General features: G+C 36.9%; 2 protein-coding genes across 3 annotated transcripts in view; one reads left to right on the top strand and one right to left on the bottom strand.

The window, feature by feature from the left end:
* LOC137092637 (uncharacterized) overlaps window positions 1-17,677 on the top strand; it is a 66,711-nt gene that overhangs the window by 48,066 nt on the left and 968 nt on the right. The window lies entirely within an intron of this gene.
* Window positions 1,755-16,170, bottom strand: cdx1a (caudal type homeobox 1a). Of its 2 annotated transcripts, none has more exons than XM_067456465.1 (3): window positions 15,609-16,170; window positions 5,211-5,362; window positions 1,755-2,285 (listed from the first exon to the last, which is right to left on the bottom strand). In XM_067456465.1, the coding sequence occupies exons 1-3, from the start codon at window positions 15,973-15,975 to the stop codon at window positions 2,094-2,096; spliced, it is 711 nt and encodes a 236-aa protein (XP_067312566.1). In that variant the 5' UTR covers window positions 15,976-16,170; the 3' UTR covers window positions 1,755-2,093. The 2 variants fall into 2 exon arrangements, with proteins under 2 accessions (XP_067312566.1, XP_067312567.1); XM_067456466.1 differs by having other exon boundaries at window positions 5,211-5,359.

Raw genomic sequence — 17,677 nt, 5'->3', positions numbered from 1 at the left:
GAAGTGTGCACTGCAAACACAAGCATGATTTATGATCGTCTCCATCCAGTCTGTACGCCATATTGCATTCAACCACACAATTTTGTCTTGTTGATTTCTGTGAAGGAATGTCTGCGGTAAAACTGGGATCCGGTAAAACTTTAGTTTAGAACTGAAAGTAAAGTTCCTTCTATTCTGGTAGCCAGAAACACAACAAGACGACATTTTAAAGTCAAAACCTCAAACTTTTAGCGCACCTGCTATGAGTTCTACTTATATTTTGCCACCAGCAGCGGTGACGTCACATGACGTAGGCGTTTAAGGGGTCTATACTCCCATATGTTAACAGACAATTAAATTAATTTCAGAGTAAAATATAATAGGACATTGTTGAATTCATCCTTACGTCTCAACAGTTTTAGACCTAAAGCTGTTTTTCAATTCCAAACCTGAATGACTCCCTTTTTCAGTGAAGATCATTTGAAAAACTTGTTTAGTGTTTTTGGACCCCATTGATGTTTTTTGTATAAACAAAAACTTTGTCAAAATATCTCAGCAGAATAATTTGGTATTATTTGCATTACAATATCTTACGTAAATACTCTTAAAACTGAAGGCTTACACAGTACTCGATTAAGTTAAAATCAATGTATAAGTTTCAGTGTAAAGTATAATTGGGCATTATTGAATTATTGTATAGTATTATAACCATTGCTGGAAACGGACATTTTCTTGATTGAAAAGTCTGAACACTGGCAACTTTTGACACATATTTTGACACTTCAACTTAAATATATAGTGTGTTTGACACATTTGTATCAGATGAGGGTCAATGGTGACATTGTGAAACCAATTAAACATTAACATTTCAAACCTGTGATCTTGAAGGACATGAGATGAACGTTACTGGCATCAGGTCTTTATTGGCTCTTTAATTGACATGAATCATCTGACTTGGCAGCAAAAACAGTCCCTTTGAACAGGCCACACCCATCCGATGACGTTCATACGAATCGCTTCTGCTCGACCTCTGGCTTGTCTGTCAATGATTGAGTGCGTCGAGTACGTGGACACCGTTTCAGCTTCTGTTTTTATCAATAAGCTGTGTTTGTTTCCTTGTGTTATCACAAATTATGATCCACACAGCTCATTGTGATCAGTAAACACTCACACGGTTTCCGCCCTCTCAAAGTACAGCTTGATTTAGAGTTTAAACGTCATTGTATGATTAAATATGTTAAATAAAGTGAAATATGTTCAAACCGATCCAGAACATGACGACGTCGCATTTTAAAAAGAAATGAGAAATTATACATATTTTTTTAAATAATTACGAGCATTTTTTTTTTGTCCAGTTAAGCAAATATCTGGACCAAATTTTCTTCCAAATTAAAAATAAAAATAAATGCGAACAAGTATTCTATTTAAATTGTGACGCATTTACACACCATCATAGTATTTAATTAATTTATTCTGACCTATAAAACATGACTAGAACAGTAATGAGAATCATCATTGTGAATAACGACAATTGCAACAACAAAAAACTCTAAAGAAATACTGTAAATTACAGTAATTAGACTTTGGAGGAAAATTTGCTTAATAGTCATGAAAATAATGTCAAATTGGCTTAATGGCCCCCAAAATTTTTTGTGAGATTCACATCCTTCACAGAACTGAGCAGTTTTGTATTCTCCTCAAATATTAGTATTTATTAAAACACTTTTTTTATTGTACACTTTTTTTTTAAATGAGTTATTACACAGAGGCCCCAGTTGACTCCCTTTTTTTTAAAGTCAGTTTTCCAGTAGGTGTAAAATATTTTACATAGCAAAGCAAAGCAGTAGTGATGCACGCGCTGCAAATCATCATCTGTAGTAGTGAGGTCATCAAAAGCAGTGCGCAAAACAATTTAGAAAGCATTATGACGTTTGTCTTCAGTCGTTCAACATACTCTGAGATCATCATTTTTTACAAAAAATTGAAATACTGTGCGCTTTATTCACAATAAAACGTGTTTGCGTGTCATTTGTGTAGTGCAATATGAACGGTCCATTCAGTGTCGCTGAAACTGTGTAAACATGTACTGTTTATCCTTCTGTTTGAAAGGGTCCTCAGTATTCCTCTTTAATGGAGGTCGATATATTGTCTGTCATCAAACCGTTGTTGGTGCTGGTGACCATGGCGGCGCTGCCGTGGCTGGGCATGCTGGGCGGTGTGGACGTGGAGCTCTGCTGAGCCTGCTGCAGTCGCTTCTTGTTCATTTTCCTTTCTTTGGCTCGTCTGTTTTGAAACCAGATCTTCACCTGTGATTTAAAGAGTCAAAGTGATGTTATATATATATTTTTTTTAATTCTCAATAGAGCTAATTCTTGGTATATACGCTCTTTTTTTTATTTACATCATAAATCAAATACAGTAAAGACAAACATATTATGATGTTTAAATACTTTGATTTAAATTACAGGAGCTTTAGTCTGTCCTAATTTATGGTACAGTTACCGTACCATACTTCGCCTTTAATTGGTGGCATTATCTTCCACAACTATGTAAGATACAGGAAATGGCCACTTTCCCTTTGCTGATAAGATCTGAAGCACTGAGATGTGTGTGCTCTCTCTGAGAAAAGGAAAAAAATGTTCTTATTTTGTAAAACGTCAAATTTCTTAGCACAAAATCAAAAGGAAAGCAGATTTGATCACTTAAAAGTCCATTAGTGCCATGTGCTCTTAGCCTTTATGCTAGCAAGTGGAGTTTATGGCTAAAGAGTTTAAACTTGTCGACCCTGTTACTGGTGTTATTTCTACGCCGAACAGTACTATAAAGAAATGACTTTTGCTAAAAGTAAAAAGTAACTTGTGTTTGGCAAGCACTGAATTATTACAATTAAATACGTTTTAAATAAAATATTTGAAAAAATGTCTGTAAGTGAACTTTTTGAAATGCCAAATGTATCTCCGATTATGATCCCTCACATGTAGTTAATTGATATTATTACTCAGTACTTATTTGAGTAGTAGACAATGTCATGTTTTTAAACAGCTAGTTGCAGATGTTCTTCTGTCTATTTGTACTGTCTTTAAAACAAATATTGATTTAATTTAAAGCAGCACTTGGCTACTTTTGCTCTCGGGGTCCCCCTTCAGTTGGGAAAAAATAATGTCCTCAGCTACTGTCGTAAGCTGTCATCCTACAACAGGGGATGCCATCGCGCGTGCATTTGTTGACATGACAGCCCTGAACTAGTAATGCGCGTGTCGTCTCATAACCAGCGGACCCCGTATGTCTATTTAATGGTCGCGGGTGCGGGGCGGGTTGTAAAAATATATACATTGGTGCGGGGCGACCAAATAATTTAATAAAAGCGTCCCGCGGGTCGGTGCAGCACTAACAGTTCCCCTGAACACTGCAGGAGCACATGCTCTTCTGGCGTCCCGTGGGAAATGTCTTCACCCCAGGTACAGTCAGTGGCATGTTTCAGCATGTCATATGAATATAATTTCATGGGTTTGATTTTTTTTTTTCAAACGCCAAATAATCACGATGCTCACGTTTACAAGCCAGCGTCATTATAGTAGTCTATTGGTTACCGTTTTACAGAATCTATATGATACTTCAGTTCAATGTTTGAGTGGTAGCTCACCGTAACAAGCAGGACAGCATCGGTCGGGCACGCCTCCTTCAGCTCACGCCGACGAGCAAACGCTGGCCACATGTTGATCCTCGTCCTGCCTTTAATCCCATAACATTTTCGTTTTCTCTTATTGCTTTCCTCTAACAAAACCTTTTCTTTCTTATGTGTCTGTGCTGCTTCAGACATGACTATATTATCCGACGAACAAAGTTGGGCTCGCACGTCCGAATTTAAGGAAGTGTGGGTGTTGGTGGAAGTGACGTATATGCCGTAAAGCAGTCGAATTTTGTAGTTCTTTTTTTTTCTTGGGTTACTACCCGAAACCCGAAGTTTAAAAGTACGATTAAAAACGATACAGACCCCATCAGGCTATGGCAGACGTGTCATTCAACCTATTGTAAGTCGATTTATCATCACAAGAGTCTTGAAAATATATTATGAAGGTTGAAAAGTTACCTAGTGCTGCTTTACGGGTGATGTATTGACCTGTTCATGCTTTTCCTGAGGTTCACCCTTACTATTTCAACATAATTGATTAACGTAATTTTAAAAAGGCATTAGATATGTTTCCAACCAAAGTTGTAAATCTATCAAAATATCTCAAATAAATAATTTGCTGCTATCTGGGAAGCCACTGTGGCACTTCTTTTCCCAATAAATGCTGTCATGTTATCTTGCGTGCGGATGCTGGTGTTTAGGAACGCAGTCGTGTGAGACGGGAGGGAATTAAACCAAACAGTGATCAGAACCAAACCAACATTTGAGATGACACTGATCCGCTGGTTAGTCCAGTTATCCAATCGCATCCACTGTTGAGGCAAGGTCACGGGATTTTTTTGTTGTTGCTCACTGAGGTATATTTGCAGAAAATGTATTTCCATCATAGTTTATGCATGTCTTTTTATAGCATAAAAATGTATCCACCACAATGTATAAGCTTTATAGAATCTGTGCATCTTTACGTTGCCATCAAGTGTTGTTTTATACGCGATATCCCAAAATGCACATGCAAATAGTTGGATGTAAATCGATGTAAATTTAACTACTGACTATCATCTTTCTCTTTTCTAAGAAGTGCAGTACATTTAATTTGGGTGTCTTTCCTTTGCACCTTTACACATACATCACCATCGTCATATGTTTTTTCTAATTCTGTACAACACCCTAACACCCTTTCATATTAAACTTATAATTAGACGGCTCTCACAGGTTCTCACTTTATCTTTCTGAGTGTTAAAGTCCTCATGAAATAAAAATGTACCCTATTTATTTTGATAGCACATATTACAGGTCTTAGGGTGAACGATTAATCCGTGCAAATTAATACACAGTTAATACCGTGGTAATCTTTAATCAAAATCTGAGAAGTTGCTTCCGATCTGGAAACGGCGTTCCCTCTCATCTTAGGTTTGAAAAAAAGTAATCCCTCCCCTCCAACTGTTAGTCTGCAATGATCGAGAGATGGAGAGATGGAGGGGAGGAGCGCTGAAGTCAAAATCTGCCCTCTGTTCAATATTCTGTTTCACTTGAAAATACGTCACAGCACTGAAGAACACTCACTTGCTACTTCCGGTGCAGTGGAACTTTGATGACCTACCTGGCGTTCTGATAGGCTCAGGGCTCCGGCGAGCTCCGCCTTCCTTCTGATGGTGATGTATCGGCTGAAATGAAATTCCTTCTCCAGCTCCAGACGCTGGATGTCACTGTACACCACTCTGTATTTGTCCTTCGTCCGTGTCTTCCCTCCTGCTAGCACAGATATTTTTCTTTTACATTTTCGAATTCAGTTGTTTTGTTTGCTTAATAATAATAATAATAATAAAAAAAAATTAAAAAAAAAAAAAATATATATATATATATATATATATATATTAGGGCCGGGACTCGATTAAAAAAAATAATCTAATTAATTACAGGCTTTGTAATTAATTAATCGAAATTAATCGCATTTTAATCGCATATAAATATTTGACCTGAGAACAATGAGAAGTAATTTTTCACATGTATTTTTAGTATACCATTGAATAATGACTGAAAACATAAGCTTAATCAACAAAATATTGTTTATTTATTTCAGTCCAGCAGACCAGTGCAATGTTTGCCATTAAGTTAAGCAAAAGCATATTTGTGATATTTGAGGCTCGATGTGCTGCGGTGATACGCAAATTCCTTGTTGTATAGCTTGCACACTACCATGCTCTTGACGACGCTTCCATTCTTTCGTTTTTTAAAACAAAATTTCCCATCCACGGGGCCGAGCAAAGCGGTCTCATCAGCTTCCCTAGTTCCCTAGTCAGGGCACTGATCAAGACATAAGTCAATGGGCTGACTCCCTGATCAGTGCCCTGACTACTGAACTAGGGAGCGGATTGAGACGCACCCATGGTTTGTTGTTGTAGTTGTCGCGCTAGTTGGTGTTCCAGCATAATCGGTCGGTCGAAACTGATTCATTGAAAAACGTTCCGCGGTGCAAAAATAAATGCGGTTAAATTTTTTATTTTTTTGCGTAATTAATTAACGCGTTAAAGTCACGTAATTAATTAATCTTAATTAACGCGTTAAAGTCCCGGCCCTAATATATATATATATATATATATATATATATAATCCAATGTAATTACAATATTTAAAAGATGTTTTTTTGTCTACAAAATTAAGACATAAATTGTTTTTATTATGCACAAAGAGGGGATTTTCAGCTTATTGGAAAGGTTCTGTGGAGTTCTAGTTTTAGTTTTAAAGACACATACAACTAAATTATTGTATTATAATTTCATGTTTAATGGGTTTTCATGCTGTTTGATTAATCAAATTTAATATAAATTAAAAATGAATTAAAACTAAATGAATTATTTAAAACTAAATCCATAAAATGATGGGAACCCCAAATGTATGAAGCACCTGACAGAACCCTTTACAATTCTTGATAGAACCTTTTCTTCAAGAGTCTGACAGTTCAAGCTTATTTAAATAAAGAATATTAATATAATAAAAAGTGTTGGATGCAAAAATGTACAAAAAAATACCATAATTTATAATAATATGAAAAGCTTTACATAACATGTTCATTTTCATGTTCTTGGATTCATTGCTTTTCAGCTAATAAGGTTTCAGTTTATACTCTTGAGCAAGAAAATAAATAGAAAGACCGATGATACTTTTTTGGCTTTCAAAAAGGAAGGGCAGCAGCTAAGATCTCAGTTTCAGTTTTCACAATATGTCACCATCTAAAACACGACTAACAACGTGGATATTCCTCTACAGAGACTTGATGCATGCAACTGAGGTAAACCACTTCATATATTCCTCTCTAAAGGTTTTTTTTCCACTTGAGATGTTTGCATGATGTTCTGTTAGCATTAACCACATTCTAGTCTAATATTAGTAGGTGTAGTACGCCCAATAGAGGGAATGCACATGAGAGGGAACGTCATCGTCAGCTGTAGTGGCTGCGATTACACCCTACTGAGAGGCAGAAAGACTGAGAGGCAGGTCGAAAACAAAACCAGGCCCGGCGGCAGAGAGGGGTAGGGGGAGGCTTGTCCACGGACCCCATGGACATCGCTGTTCAGAGCTTGAGACGGACTTGATAATAGCGTGCACTTTTCTCACTCAAACCACTGCCACCTGCTCCTGCTTTTAGAGGGAAACACTGCCCATAACTGCTTGTCAAGGATATGTAATCCTCATAATCCTCTGTAAGAATTTGTAATAATAGCTAAAAATTAAACAGTAAAAGTAATATGACAGGAACTACAATTTATTGTCTTATAAATAATAAAAAAACACTAAAAACTCACTTGACCAGCATGCTCCTGCCCTGCTTTTTGACCACCCCTCCTCTTTATTTAGAGGTGAGGGAACATCCTTACAGGGATGTTTGCAACAATCACATTATTATCATGTTAACATTCGCTAACCTTTCCCAATTCTGAACAGTTTGGGATGACCATATTCATGATATGAATAAAATATTTGTAAATGTAATGTTATAATAACAATATAGATATTTAATTGTAACAGTTTACGTTGTAAATGCAGCCCTTTGGAGTTCTACGGCGTCCGATGCTGTTCACGTGAGCGCCACTTACCAATTTTTACCATGCAAACTGTAGGAGACTGGCACAGGTAGAACAAAATTGTTAAATTAAGTCGTTATTTTTGTTTGTTATTGCGGACAAAAAGTATCATCATCGTTTCATAACATTAAGATTGAAGTATTGAAGTCACATGGACTATTTTAACAATGCAGTACATGTTTTAATACCTTTTTGTGCCTTGAAAGTGTTTTTGCTGAAAGAGAAATTGCTGTCTTGGATTTCATCAAAAATATCTTCATTTGTGTTTCTGAAGCTGAACAAAGGTCTCACAGGTTTGGAACGACATGAGAGTGAGTAATTAATAACATAATTTTCTTTTTTGGGGGGTGAACTAACCCTTTAATACAAGTTGTAAACTGGGTCTGAGAGTTTGGGTTTAATCATGCACAGAAACACAAACTTTATTTGAGCATCAGTGTTATAAACGAATCCTTCAGCACTGAGGAAAAACTCAAACCCCAGAGCATTTGAGATATTTTTGATCTTTGGAAATATATTTAAATCTTACTGTGAATTAGGAAATTTGTGAAAGTTTACAGTATGAGAATTAGTATAATGGCAATTACACACACACAAAAATCTAAATTAAAATATATATTACAGAAGTTAGCATTTAGAGGTAAATGTCATCGAGATTGACGTCACAATGGAAGAATGTATTTAGTTTCCCCTCCCTCACAGACAGGATGTTTTCTTTTATTAAAAGCATAGGGTATTGCAGGGCGACTGGACAACTTTTTACCATTGAAATGACTTGGAAAAGTGTCCCAAAATCAAACTGCATATGCTTTTTTTAAACGTATAATTACATAAGGCACACATTGAGTCAAAAAACAAGAACAAACCCCCGTGCGTTTCAGACCTTTGAAAAAATATTTCCTCCTCCTTGTGAATAAAATAAAAATTGTGGAAGTTTTGCAAACGACATATTTTTTCTCCACTGATAAGCATCAGTCAAATACAATTTTTGTCTAGATATGGCCATTATCAGGCATGTCAGGTTCTTGAGTGACATACATTATACCAAACTCAGATTTCTGTCTGTATAAATCTGATATGGTTTAAATCTGACAAAGTATTTGGAGGACTTTCGATAAGGAATTTTACTTGAATATTTAGAAATGAAAAAATAAAATGAAATGCTGCACAATGTATTTAGTTCATCTTAAATTCAGAATAAATTTACACTATTGCAATTTCTGGCTCACTCATATTTTCTCTCAGTTCTGTTTTCTGCCGGTGTGCATTAATCTGAGTGTGTCGGATATCAGATCACACATTGCAAACACAACCACAACAGGGTTATTATATATATATATATATATATATATATATATATATATATATATATATATATATATATATATATATATATATACTATATTGGCAAAAGTTTAGGTATGCCTGCCATCACATTCTTGGAGTTAGTCCAGCTATAACAGCTTAAATAAGGATCTATTATGTTGAGGTACTAAACTTGCTCATCCATGCCTTTATGGGCCTTCACAGTCATGTTGTAACAGGAAGGGGCCATCTCCCTAAACTGTTGCCACAAAGTTGGGAGCATGAAATTGTCCGAAAAATATTAGTATGCTAAAGTAGTAAGAATTCCTTTCACTGGAACTAAGGGACCAAGACAACATCTGAAAAAACAACCGCACACCATAATCCCCCTCCACCAAACTTTACACTTGCAAAATGCAGTCAGGCAAGTACCGTTCTCCTGGCAACCACAGCTGCTCGGCTATGGAAACCCATTCCATGAAGCTCCCTATATACTGCTATTTAGCTAATCTGAAGGCCACACACAGTTTGCAGGTCTGTAGCTATTGACTCTGCAGACTCTGGCAAATTCTGCGCACTGTGCGCCTCAGTATGCGCTGATCCCGCTCTTCATGGCTGAGTTGCTGTTGATCCCAATTGCTTCCACTTTATTATAATACCACTAACAGTTGCGCTTGGAATATTTAGTAGTGAGGAAATTCTACTAAATGTCAGATTTAATTAGCCAAATTATTAATTTAAAATTTAAAATTAAGCTTGGCGAACATCTTTGGAGAATTAGATACCTATATGAGGTGAACTTGAATGACTTATATAGTTGCCTGAGAAAGGTTTTAAAGATGGTTGCCAAGTTAAATTACTTCCCTTTTAGTGACTTTTCCTCATATAAAGTATAGAACCTTTTTGGGGTTTCCACCATTTTGTGGATTTAGTTTTAATTCATTTTTTAGTTGTGTTTTCTTATTTTATTTTAATTAAGTTTTATAAATTAAGCAGCCACTAAGCATACTTTATCAATAGCATTATGTTCTAATTGAAGACATTTCTCCTTTATATAGAACCTGTTTGACCTTTGTGTTCTTTAAAATTGAGTCAAGAATCCTAGAGTTCTATATATAGAACCCCAAACTAAAAAAAAAATCTATATATACATTTTTTAAATGTAACTAATAAAAATGTCAAATGACATTTGTGACTCCAATTACAAAAACTTCAACTAAAATGAAAAAGTAAAACAAGTAAAAACGAATGTAAAATATTTATCAGAGTCTCTCAATGATAGTAAAACACATCTGCCCTGAATGCCGTTTTCATAGACTGAAACTCTTTCTCAATACTTTTCTTCCCTTTTCTCCACCAGCTTTGGCTGACGTGTGTAAACACACAGAGTCTCGTCCCCTTATCAGTGCTCTCCGGTCCTCCCACAGTGCACACAGCAGGGTGCGGCCAACGCCTCAGACTCACTGGCCTCTGCCATTATTAGCTTTTTAGAAAATCTTTCACTTTGTCGACAGGACATTCGACTCTCAAGACGCCTTGTGTTTAGACACAGATGAATAATGGAGCAGCTAACATTAGGCAACACTGCTCCACCTTCATACACTGTTTCATCCGGTGTCACACCACTGACTCACCGTGTCTCTGTACAAAAAAATGGTGCCTCAGTGCTCCTGTTTATCTCCTTCCTTAAATGAACATATAGGTCTGTGACATTACTAATACGTAATATGTTTGGTAATGACCATCTGAGAATGTGGGAAAAACCAATTTGTACAGCGCTTACAAAAACGCCTTCTTGAACTAACAGAAGTTCATGTTAAGTGGGTGTAAAATGTAGCAGTTTTAAATGGATAACTAATTTTTACTGTGGTTTATCTCTTCAAACCGGTTATAAGAAGGCAAAAAAATAAATAAACTTGGATCAGCATACACTTAGTAAATCAGGGTTTATGGCGTTTAACCTCATTATAACGTGCACACATACACACAAGTCAGCACAGTCATATGATGTACGGTAATAAACATAGCAGGAAGAGGTGCACAAAAAGATAAAGATGTATCTGTATCTGAAAGCTCTGTTCAGCAGCAGGATTTTAGACGCCGATACAAACCCTATTGTGCTGCCTATATAGACTGTATTTTACGGCATCATAGACCAGTGTTAGTTCACATCACTGAAAGCATTATAGTTTTTATAAACATTTTTAATGTGTTTTTTGGATATATGTTTAAATTACATTTAGTTCATTTCGGGGTTTTTTTTGTTTTTAGTTTTTTATATGACTGTGTGTGTGTGTGTGTGTGTGTGTGTGTGTGTGTGTGTGTGTACTATTTTTATTTCAGCTATTTCATTTAGCAAGTTTAAGTTGGCATGAAACAGAAGTTGCATTAGTCTTTTCTTCATATTGGGATGTATATCCAAGTGAAATGACAGGTTGTCCTGCCTTAAGGTAAAAAACACATCATCAGAGAAGTGATGAGCTGCATGAGGGAGGGGAAGTTACTTTGAATAAAGATTACGAGGGACGTGAATAACATTTTTTTTTTCTAAAGATAGTGTGCAGATAAGTCACTTATAATTAAAGCTACACCTGTGTCCGTCTGCTAGAGGACACCTATTCAAAACAAAGGCGTAGTTTGATGAAGCCAAGTTTGAGATCTGAATCTTGGGACATGTGGTCTTCTCCTCACAGCTGGTGGAAAAGACTCGGGCAGAAATCATGTTCATGGATGCGGTTATTAACGTTACTGTAGTGTAAAGCAGAGCAGGAGGACCAAGCAGCAGGACTTTTATTATAACAGGACACAGTCGTGGGTGTTATTTCCTCTTTTCCAGTTCTGTTTATCATATTAGACACATTTAAGTGTGTTTAAAATGGTTATGATGTTGCTCTGTGCGTTTGCTCAGCGGCTGCTGTGACATGTTCACACTGCTAAGAGTAAAGCGTTTCTGCCAAATAAAACCGAAAACCGAGGGTAACGCAGATATGACGCAATTAACAGGCGACTCGATCAGACGCTTTGCGTGGACGTCCCGGGTCCTTGGTTAAAATAGCAATTTTCTCACAATTTACAAATAGTTGGAAACATTTGGGATATTGTAAATACTCAACTGAACAAAATATATAACACTGGCCTAGTGGTTTTCGGATATTTTACTGCAAAAATACTACATAGTGCACCTTTAATGCTGGAATATTCCAAAGGTTACACTTATTTTAAGGCTACCGTTACATTGTACTTACTCAAATAATTACTAAGTAATATTAATTAACTGCATGTACTTACTATAGGGTTAGAGTTTGTTTTAGGGTTAGTTACTTGTAATTATGCATCATTTATGTTATTACTATAGTAAGTACATGTTGTCAATTTTGATTTCATGGTGACTTATCATCAGGCAGGGCCGTAACCTCCATAGACATTGAGGGAGACGAGTCTCTCCGGATATTTAGAGATGGCCAAATTGCCCGTTGTTGATCCAGCTCTGCTCTACTCCATTACACAGTTCGTTGCTAGGACGTAAAAAGTAAAAGGTAAAAAGTTGCCTAAAAGTAAAATGTTACAATTTAGGTTGGTCTGACAACCTTAACAGAGCTCATCACTGTCAGAATGAGTGAGATGGCCAATCAAATCAAAGAAGGCAAAGCTTACTGCGAATGCCAACGTGACACTTTAGTTACAGCAGTGAAAGAGTGTGTCGTGAGATGAAAGTAGCCAATTATAATAGCCAAATATATTGTATAGCCAAAATAACATTGTATGTGTGCATATTTAAAATAATATATATTATTTTCAAATACTTTATAACTACAATAGAACTGGAAAATGCACTGTTCTTATTCTTTATTCCCTTTTAGTCCTTTAATAATTTAATTCCTTTAAATAAACCAATAAGACCTTTTTTTCCATAAAACCAATTTGTTAACTATAATAACCCTATCCCATAATTCATTATGATGAGCTCAGGGATGAGGATCATCAGATCAGGATGAGCTCATAAATAAAAATGTTTGTTATACGTGTAATTTCTCTAACATTGAAATGATTTGATAAGCATGATGTGAATTAAAACAAAATCTATTTTACCAAATATCTGTGTTTTGTATTTTATGCTTATTTATTTGAATGCATAGTTTGCTTAGCAACATGTTTACATCAAACTCTGTTGGAATCCAGTGAGTGTTCCCGATCAGTCCCTTATGAGGTTCTGAGGACGTTCCCTTAGTAGACAGCTGCCTGTATAGACCACAAGCAGATCACAAGTCTGCTTTTGAAACTAATTGTGAAGGAGTCAATTGTGCCAGGAATACAATTTTGTCACAATCTGCAGTGGTAAATATCTACATTATAATAACTACTAATGGATCAAAATAAACTGGCAACACAAGCATTAGTTGCCTACTGTTGTTGTCCAGTAGGGGGCAACAATGGATTGCATTGAATTACTTTTTCATAATATAAAAGCTAATAAGTAAATACATCATGTATTTTTAAATGCATTATTTTTGGGGTAGTATTTTTATATGGGTTAGTCATGTTGTCATCAGAATTACTCCATATAAAAAAGAAGGTTAAGTAAAGTATGTGTGTGTTTTCTAAAGAAAAGCTAGAGTGGAAAATTAAACCAGTTCAGATCAGCGTTTCATTTTTTTTTTCTCCTAGCAATATTTCCTGAACATTCTCATCTATATTTGTTTTTGTCACATGATCCATATTCCCCCTCTATAATCTGCTCATGTGATGATATCAGAGCGTTTGAACAGTCAAACATGATGAACGCATTTGCATCTGCCCCAACCGTGTTAGACAACGGACCTTTGAAAGCTGGAGTCCAAACTAATGCGAGACTTCATTTAGGTCTGTTAAGAAATATGAGCAGTTGTACAGACTGCAGGTCATTGTTTTTGACCAAAAAAATAAACTAAGAAGAATCTGATCTTTTACACCCATTTATCGATTTATTAACCAGGATTTATTCTTTGTCAAGTTTCTTTGAAACAATATTGTTAAAAAGTGTTAAAAATGTTATTGAACTGAATCTGAGACAGAATGCTGAAAGTTGGAGGCCAAATAAGATTCAGCAAAAACAAGACCATTAAAAAAGCATTCATGCAACACAAATCTTTTCGAACTGAGTGAAATGTAAAAAATCTCTAAGAGTCTCGCTCTGTCTGAGCTTTATAACTGTGCCAACCTGACTGTGTGTGACATATTTACACAAATATTACCAGAAGAGATTAGTTTATCACTCGGTAAACTATTAGCCATAATGCACGCCCGATAAGGCCGCAAACATCTATTATTGACTGTTCAACTACATGCTCCTTCAGATCTCCAGATGTTGTAGAACATCAAAGATCAAACAGATGAATTATGATTATGATCTCTCAGCTGTAACTGCAGGCCTTCAGCATGACTGATTCATAAACTGATCTGTATAGATCAAATGTGACTGTAGGTCACAATAACCAGAAATATTTCTACAAAACGATATAAGTTAGCAAACCTAAAATGGAAAGGAGAAAGGAGCAGGTTTTCAGAGTATTAGAAATACGCATCAAACTTTCACTTTCTGCGCCCTTAAAATGGTGCATGAATGCTATCAGGTGATTATAATTTAGGTAGCAGTTTTGATCATGGTATACTGTATGATTTCCATATTCACACACCATGGTTTTTAGGTGCTACTCCAACATACTTAAAGAATAACATGGTTTTACATGTTCAAAAACACGATATTACAATGATACAGTACTGATATATTTAAAAAAAAAAAGTGTAAAATCATAAGGGAAATGTTTTTAAAACATGGTATTACCATGATGCATGTCCAAAAAGCATGGTATTAATAATGGTATTGTCTATTACCAAGCATATTTCCAAAAAGCACTGTAGGTACATCTCATAAATGCATCATATTACATGGTATTATCACTATGCATGTCTAAAAACATGGTATTACCAATGGTATTGTCCGAACACACTGCATTGTTCATTTACTTAAAAATGCAACAAATTTCATAGTATTACCATGATATAGGTCTAAAAACATGGTAGCGCTATTTTGCAGTCCTGTTCCCCATGTACATACTAAGCACTTATTATAGTTATTACAATAACTGGGTAATAACTAGGTACTAACCCTAACCTTATATTAACCAGTAGTTTCTTAGGTAAGTACACACACTGTAAAAAAAGTACTGTAGCCTACCAAAAAACATGGTATTACTAATGGTATTTTTAAAGAGATTTTTTTTTTTTAAATTAATCAAATAGCTATCACAGCATCATGATATTACCAATATTGTACAGAAACACACTGTACTATTGTATATTAAGTTAAAAGCATCATATTACATGGTATAACCACAATGCATGTTGAGAAAACATGGTATTACCATAGTATAGTCAAAAACATCATTACCAATTGGTCCAAAAAACACTACTGTATGTTTCATGAAAGCATTAAGTTATACATCTTAAAAAAATAAATGTCTAAAAACATGGCATTACTGTATGATAGTGTAGAGGAAGTGAGAAAGTGATGTGAGAGTACTGAGCATTGAAGAAGGGTTTAGGGGTCAGGAGAAGTGCAGCTGTTCTCTCACCAGAGTTCGAGGGAGCCGCGGCGCGTCTCATCCAGTCCTGCGGCTCTTCTCTCTCCACCGGCGGGCCGTTCAGCAGCCCCTGGTCCACCTGCGGAATGACGTTGACCTCCACGCCGTTAACCGGCAGCGAGTGACCTGTCCCGTGGCTGTAGAGCGGCGGCCACTCTTCACGCGAACCCGGGCCGAACCCGGGACTCCACGAGCTGCCGGTGTGATGCAGGTCATTCCCGAGGGCAGGACCCGGGTGGTATCCGCTGTAGTCCGGGTACGGGGCGGACGGGTACACGTTCAGGTGAGGCTGGCTGAGGTTCAGGTGTCTCGCGGGGTTGCCGTACATGGCCGTGTCCAGCAGGAAGCTCACGGACATTTTCCTCGCGAGCTGAAAGTTTTACTTTAACTGAACTTCACCTTGCCTCGGTGCTCGCGGGCGCGCGTTTGTTTGCCCAGCGCTGACGTCACACCGGGACACCCACCTGAGCTGATTTATGACACACGCACAGGTGCCGCCGACTGGCCGGAAGGGCGCGAGATCACCGACGCTGAGAGCTGAACGTAGACAGCTGAAGGCCCGAATGAATGCCGTGATCGACGCCACCTCTCCGCTGGCGACGCGACAAACGCTGTGGCTGTCATTAAGAGCAATTACATGTTTACAGAAAGTTCAACAGATGATGCAAGGATGCTTAACCGATGAATAGCCTGCCTGGGCAAAAATGTAAAGATCAAGATCATTGTGATGATGATGATGATGATGATGATATGTCAGGGCATGTTTAAAATGATGAAGATGATGATATCTAGGCCTAGTAGCCTGATATCAGGGAAGGTTTTTGATTAAGATCACCATGATAAATGATTTGAGGTAGATATCTTTCAGTGATGAAGTTCATGCGGACGATGATGGACGTGTTTGAGGTGATGAAGGCCGTGATGATGATGATTTGGCTCTGGTATTTCACGACAGGTTTTTGCGGAGTCAGAGCGGCGCTCGTGACTCTTTACATCAGAAAGCGCTCGTGCATTTCAAAGGGTCTCGCGCGCCGCACTTCAAAGAGCCGCAATAAAAGCGACAAATGAGCGACACTGTAAATCAAGGCCTCTGTATTCAAATGATGATGACACGCGGGCTTCTGCTTCCTCTGACAGACGTGAGAACCGAGGGAACATGCGCTGGAGCCACTGATGCTGGAAGTCATGCTACTTTACATTAACACTTAGGCTACATGCCTGCATTGTCATTCAGCACGTCCAGCTCATTATTTTACAATAGATGATAAATTATCATCTACAATTTTATAGCCTTTTATTGTTATATTACATTAGGCTATATTATTATTATTTACACTACTGCATTGATAAAATGCATTTTTTTTATATTTGGAAAAAAAAAGTTTTTATATAGTACTAAAACCTAGCCTAATATATCTGCTAAAAGACCAAAAATTTGTAAGTTCTGTTTTGCTGTTTGGTTTGGTTTTTCCTGTCACTCTAGCTAAATAAAGCTTATATGATTTTGCTCATAATAGTTTTAAGATCTTTATCGTATTCTTTAGAAGCTGGCTGTGGATTGGTAAGACTGTAGCTCTAGCCTGCACGAATCCTGTTTGGCCTCAGGGGGGCAGTAAATAACTGTCAGACACTAAAGGAATTTGTCTTATATTCCCATTACCATAGCACAGCCCCTTCCTGGTCATCCTCGACACATGTAATGACACTGAAGCTGATGATGAGCCAGAACTTTTCCCAGTCTAAAATGTACTCTGTTTACATGAATTAGGCCTATGTAAATTGTAACATTCATTAAAGGAATAGCTCATCCAAAAATGTTAATTCTGTCATCATTTAGGCTACTCACCATAAAGTTGTTCCAAACCTGTATGAATTTCTCCCGTCTGTTGTACACAAAGTAAATTATTTTTGAAGAATGTCAGTAACCGGACAGTGTACAGTATATTGACTTCCATAGTATCCCTCACCCCCATGGAAGTCAATGGCTACCGTCAACTGTTCAGTTACTGACATTCTTCAAAACATCTTTATAAAAATCTTCTAAATGATGACAGAATATT

This window comes from Pseudorasbora parva, chromosome 11, assembly GCF_024679245.1.
Source record: "Pseudorasbora parva isolate DD20220531a chromosome 11, ASM2467924v1, whole genome shotgun sequence".
Classification (NCBI taxonomy): domain Eukaryota; kingdom Metazoa; phylum Chordata; class Actinopteri; order Cypriniformes; family Gobionidae; genus Pseudorasbora; species Pseudorasbora parva.
This window is presented reverse-complemented; position numbering and strand designations above follow the sequence as displayed.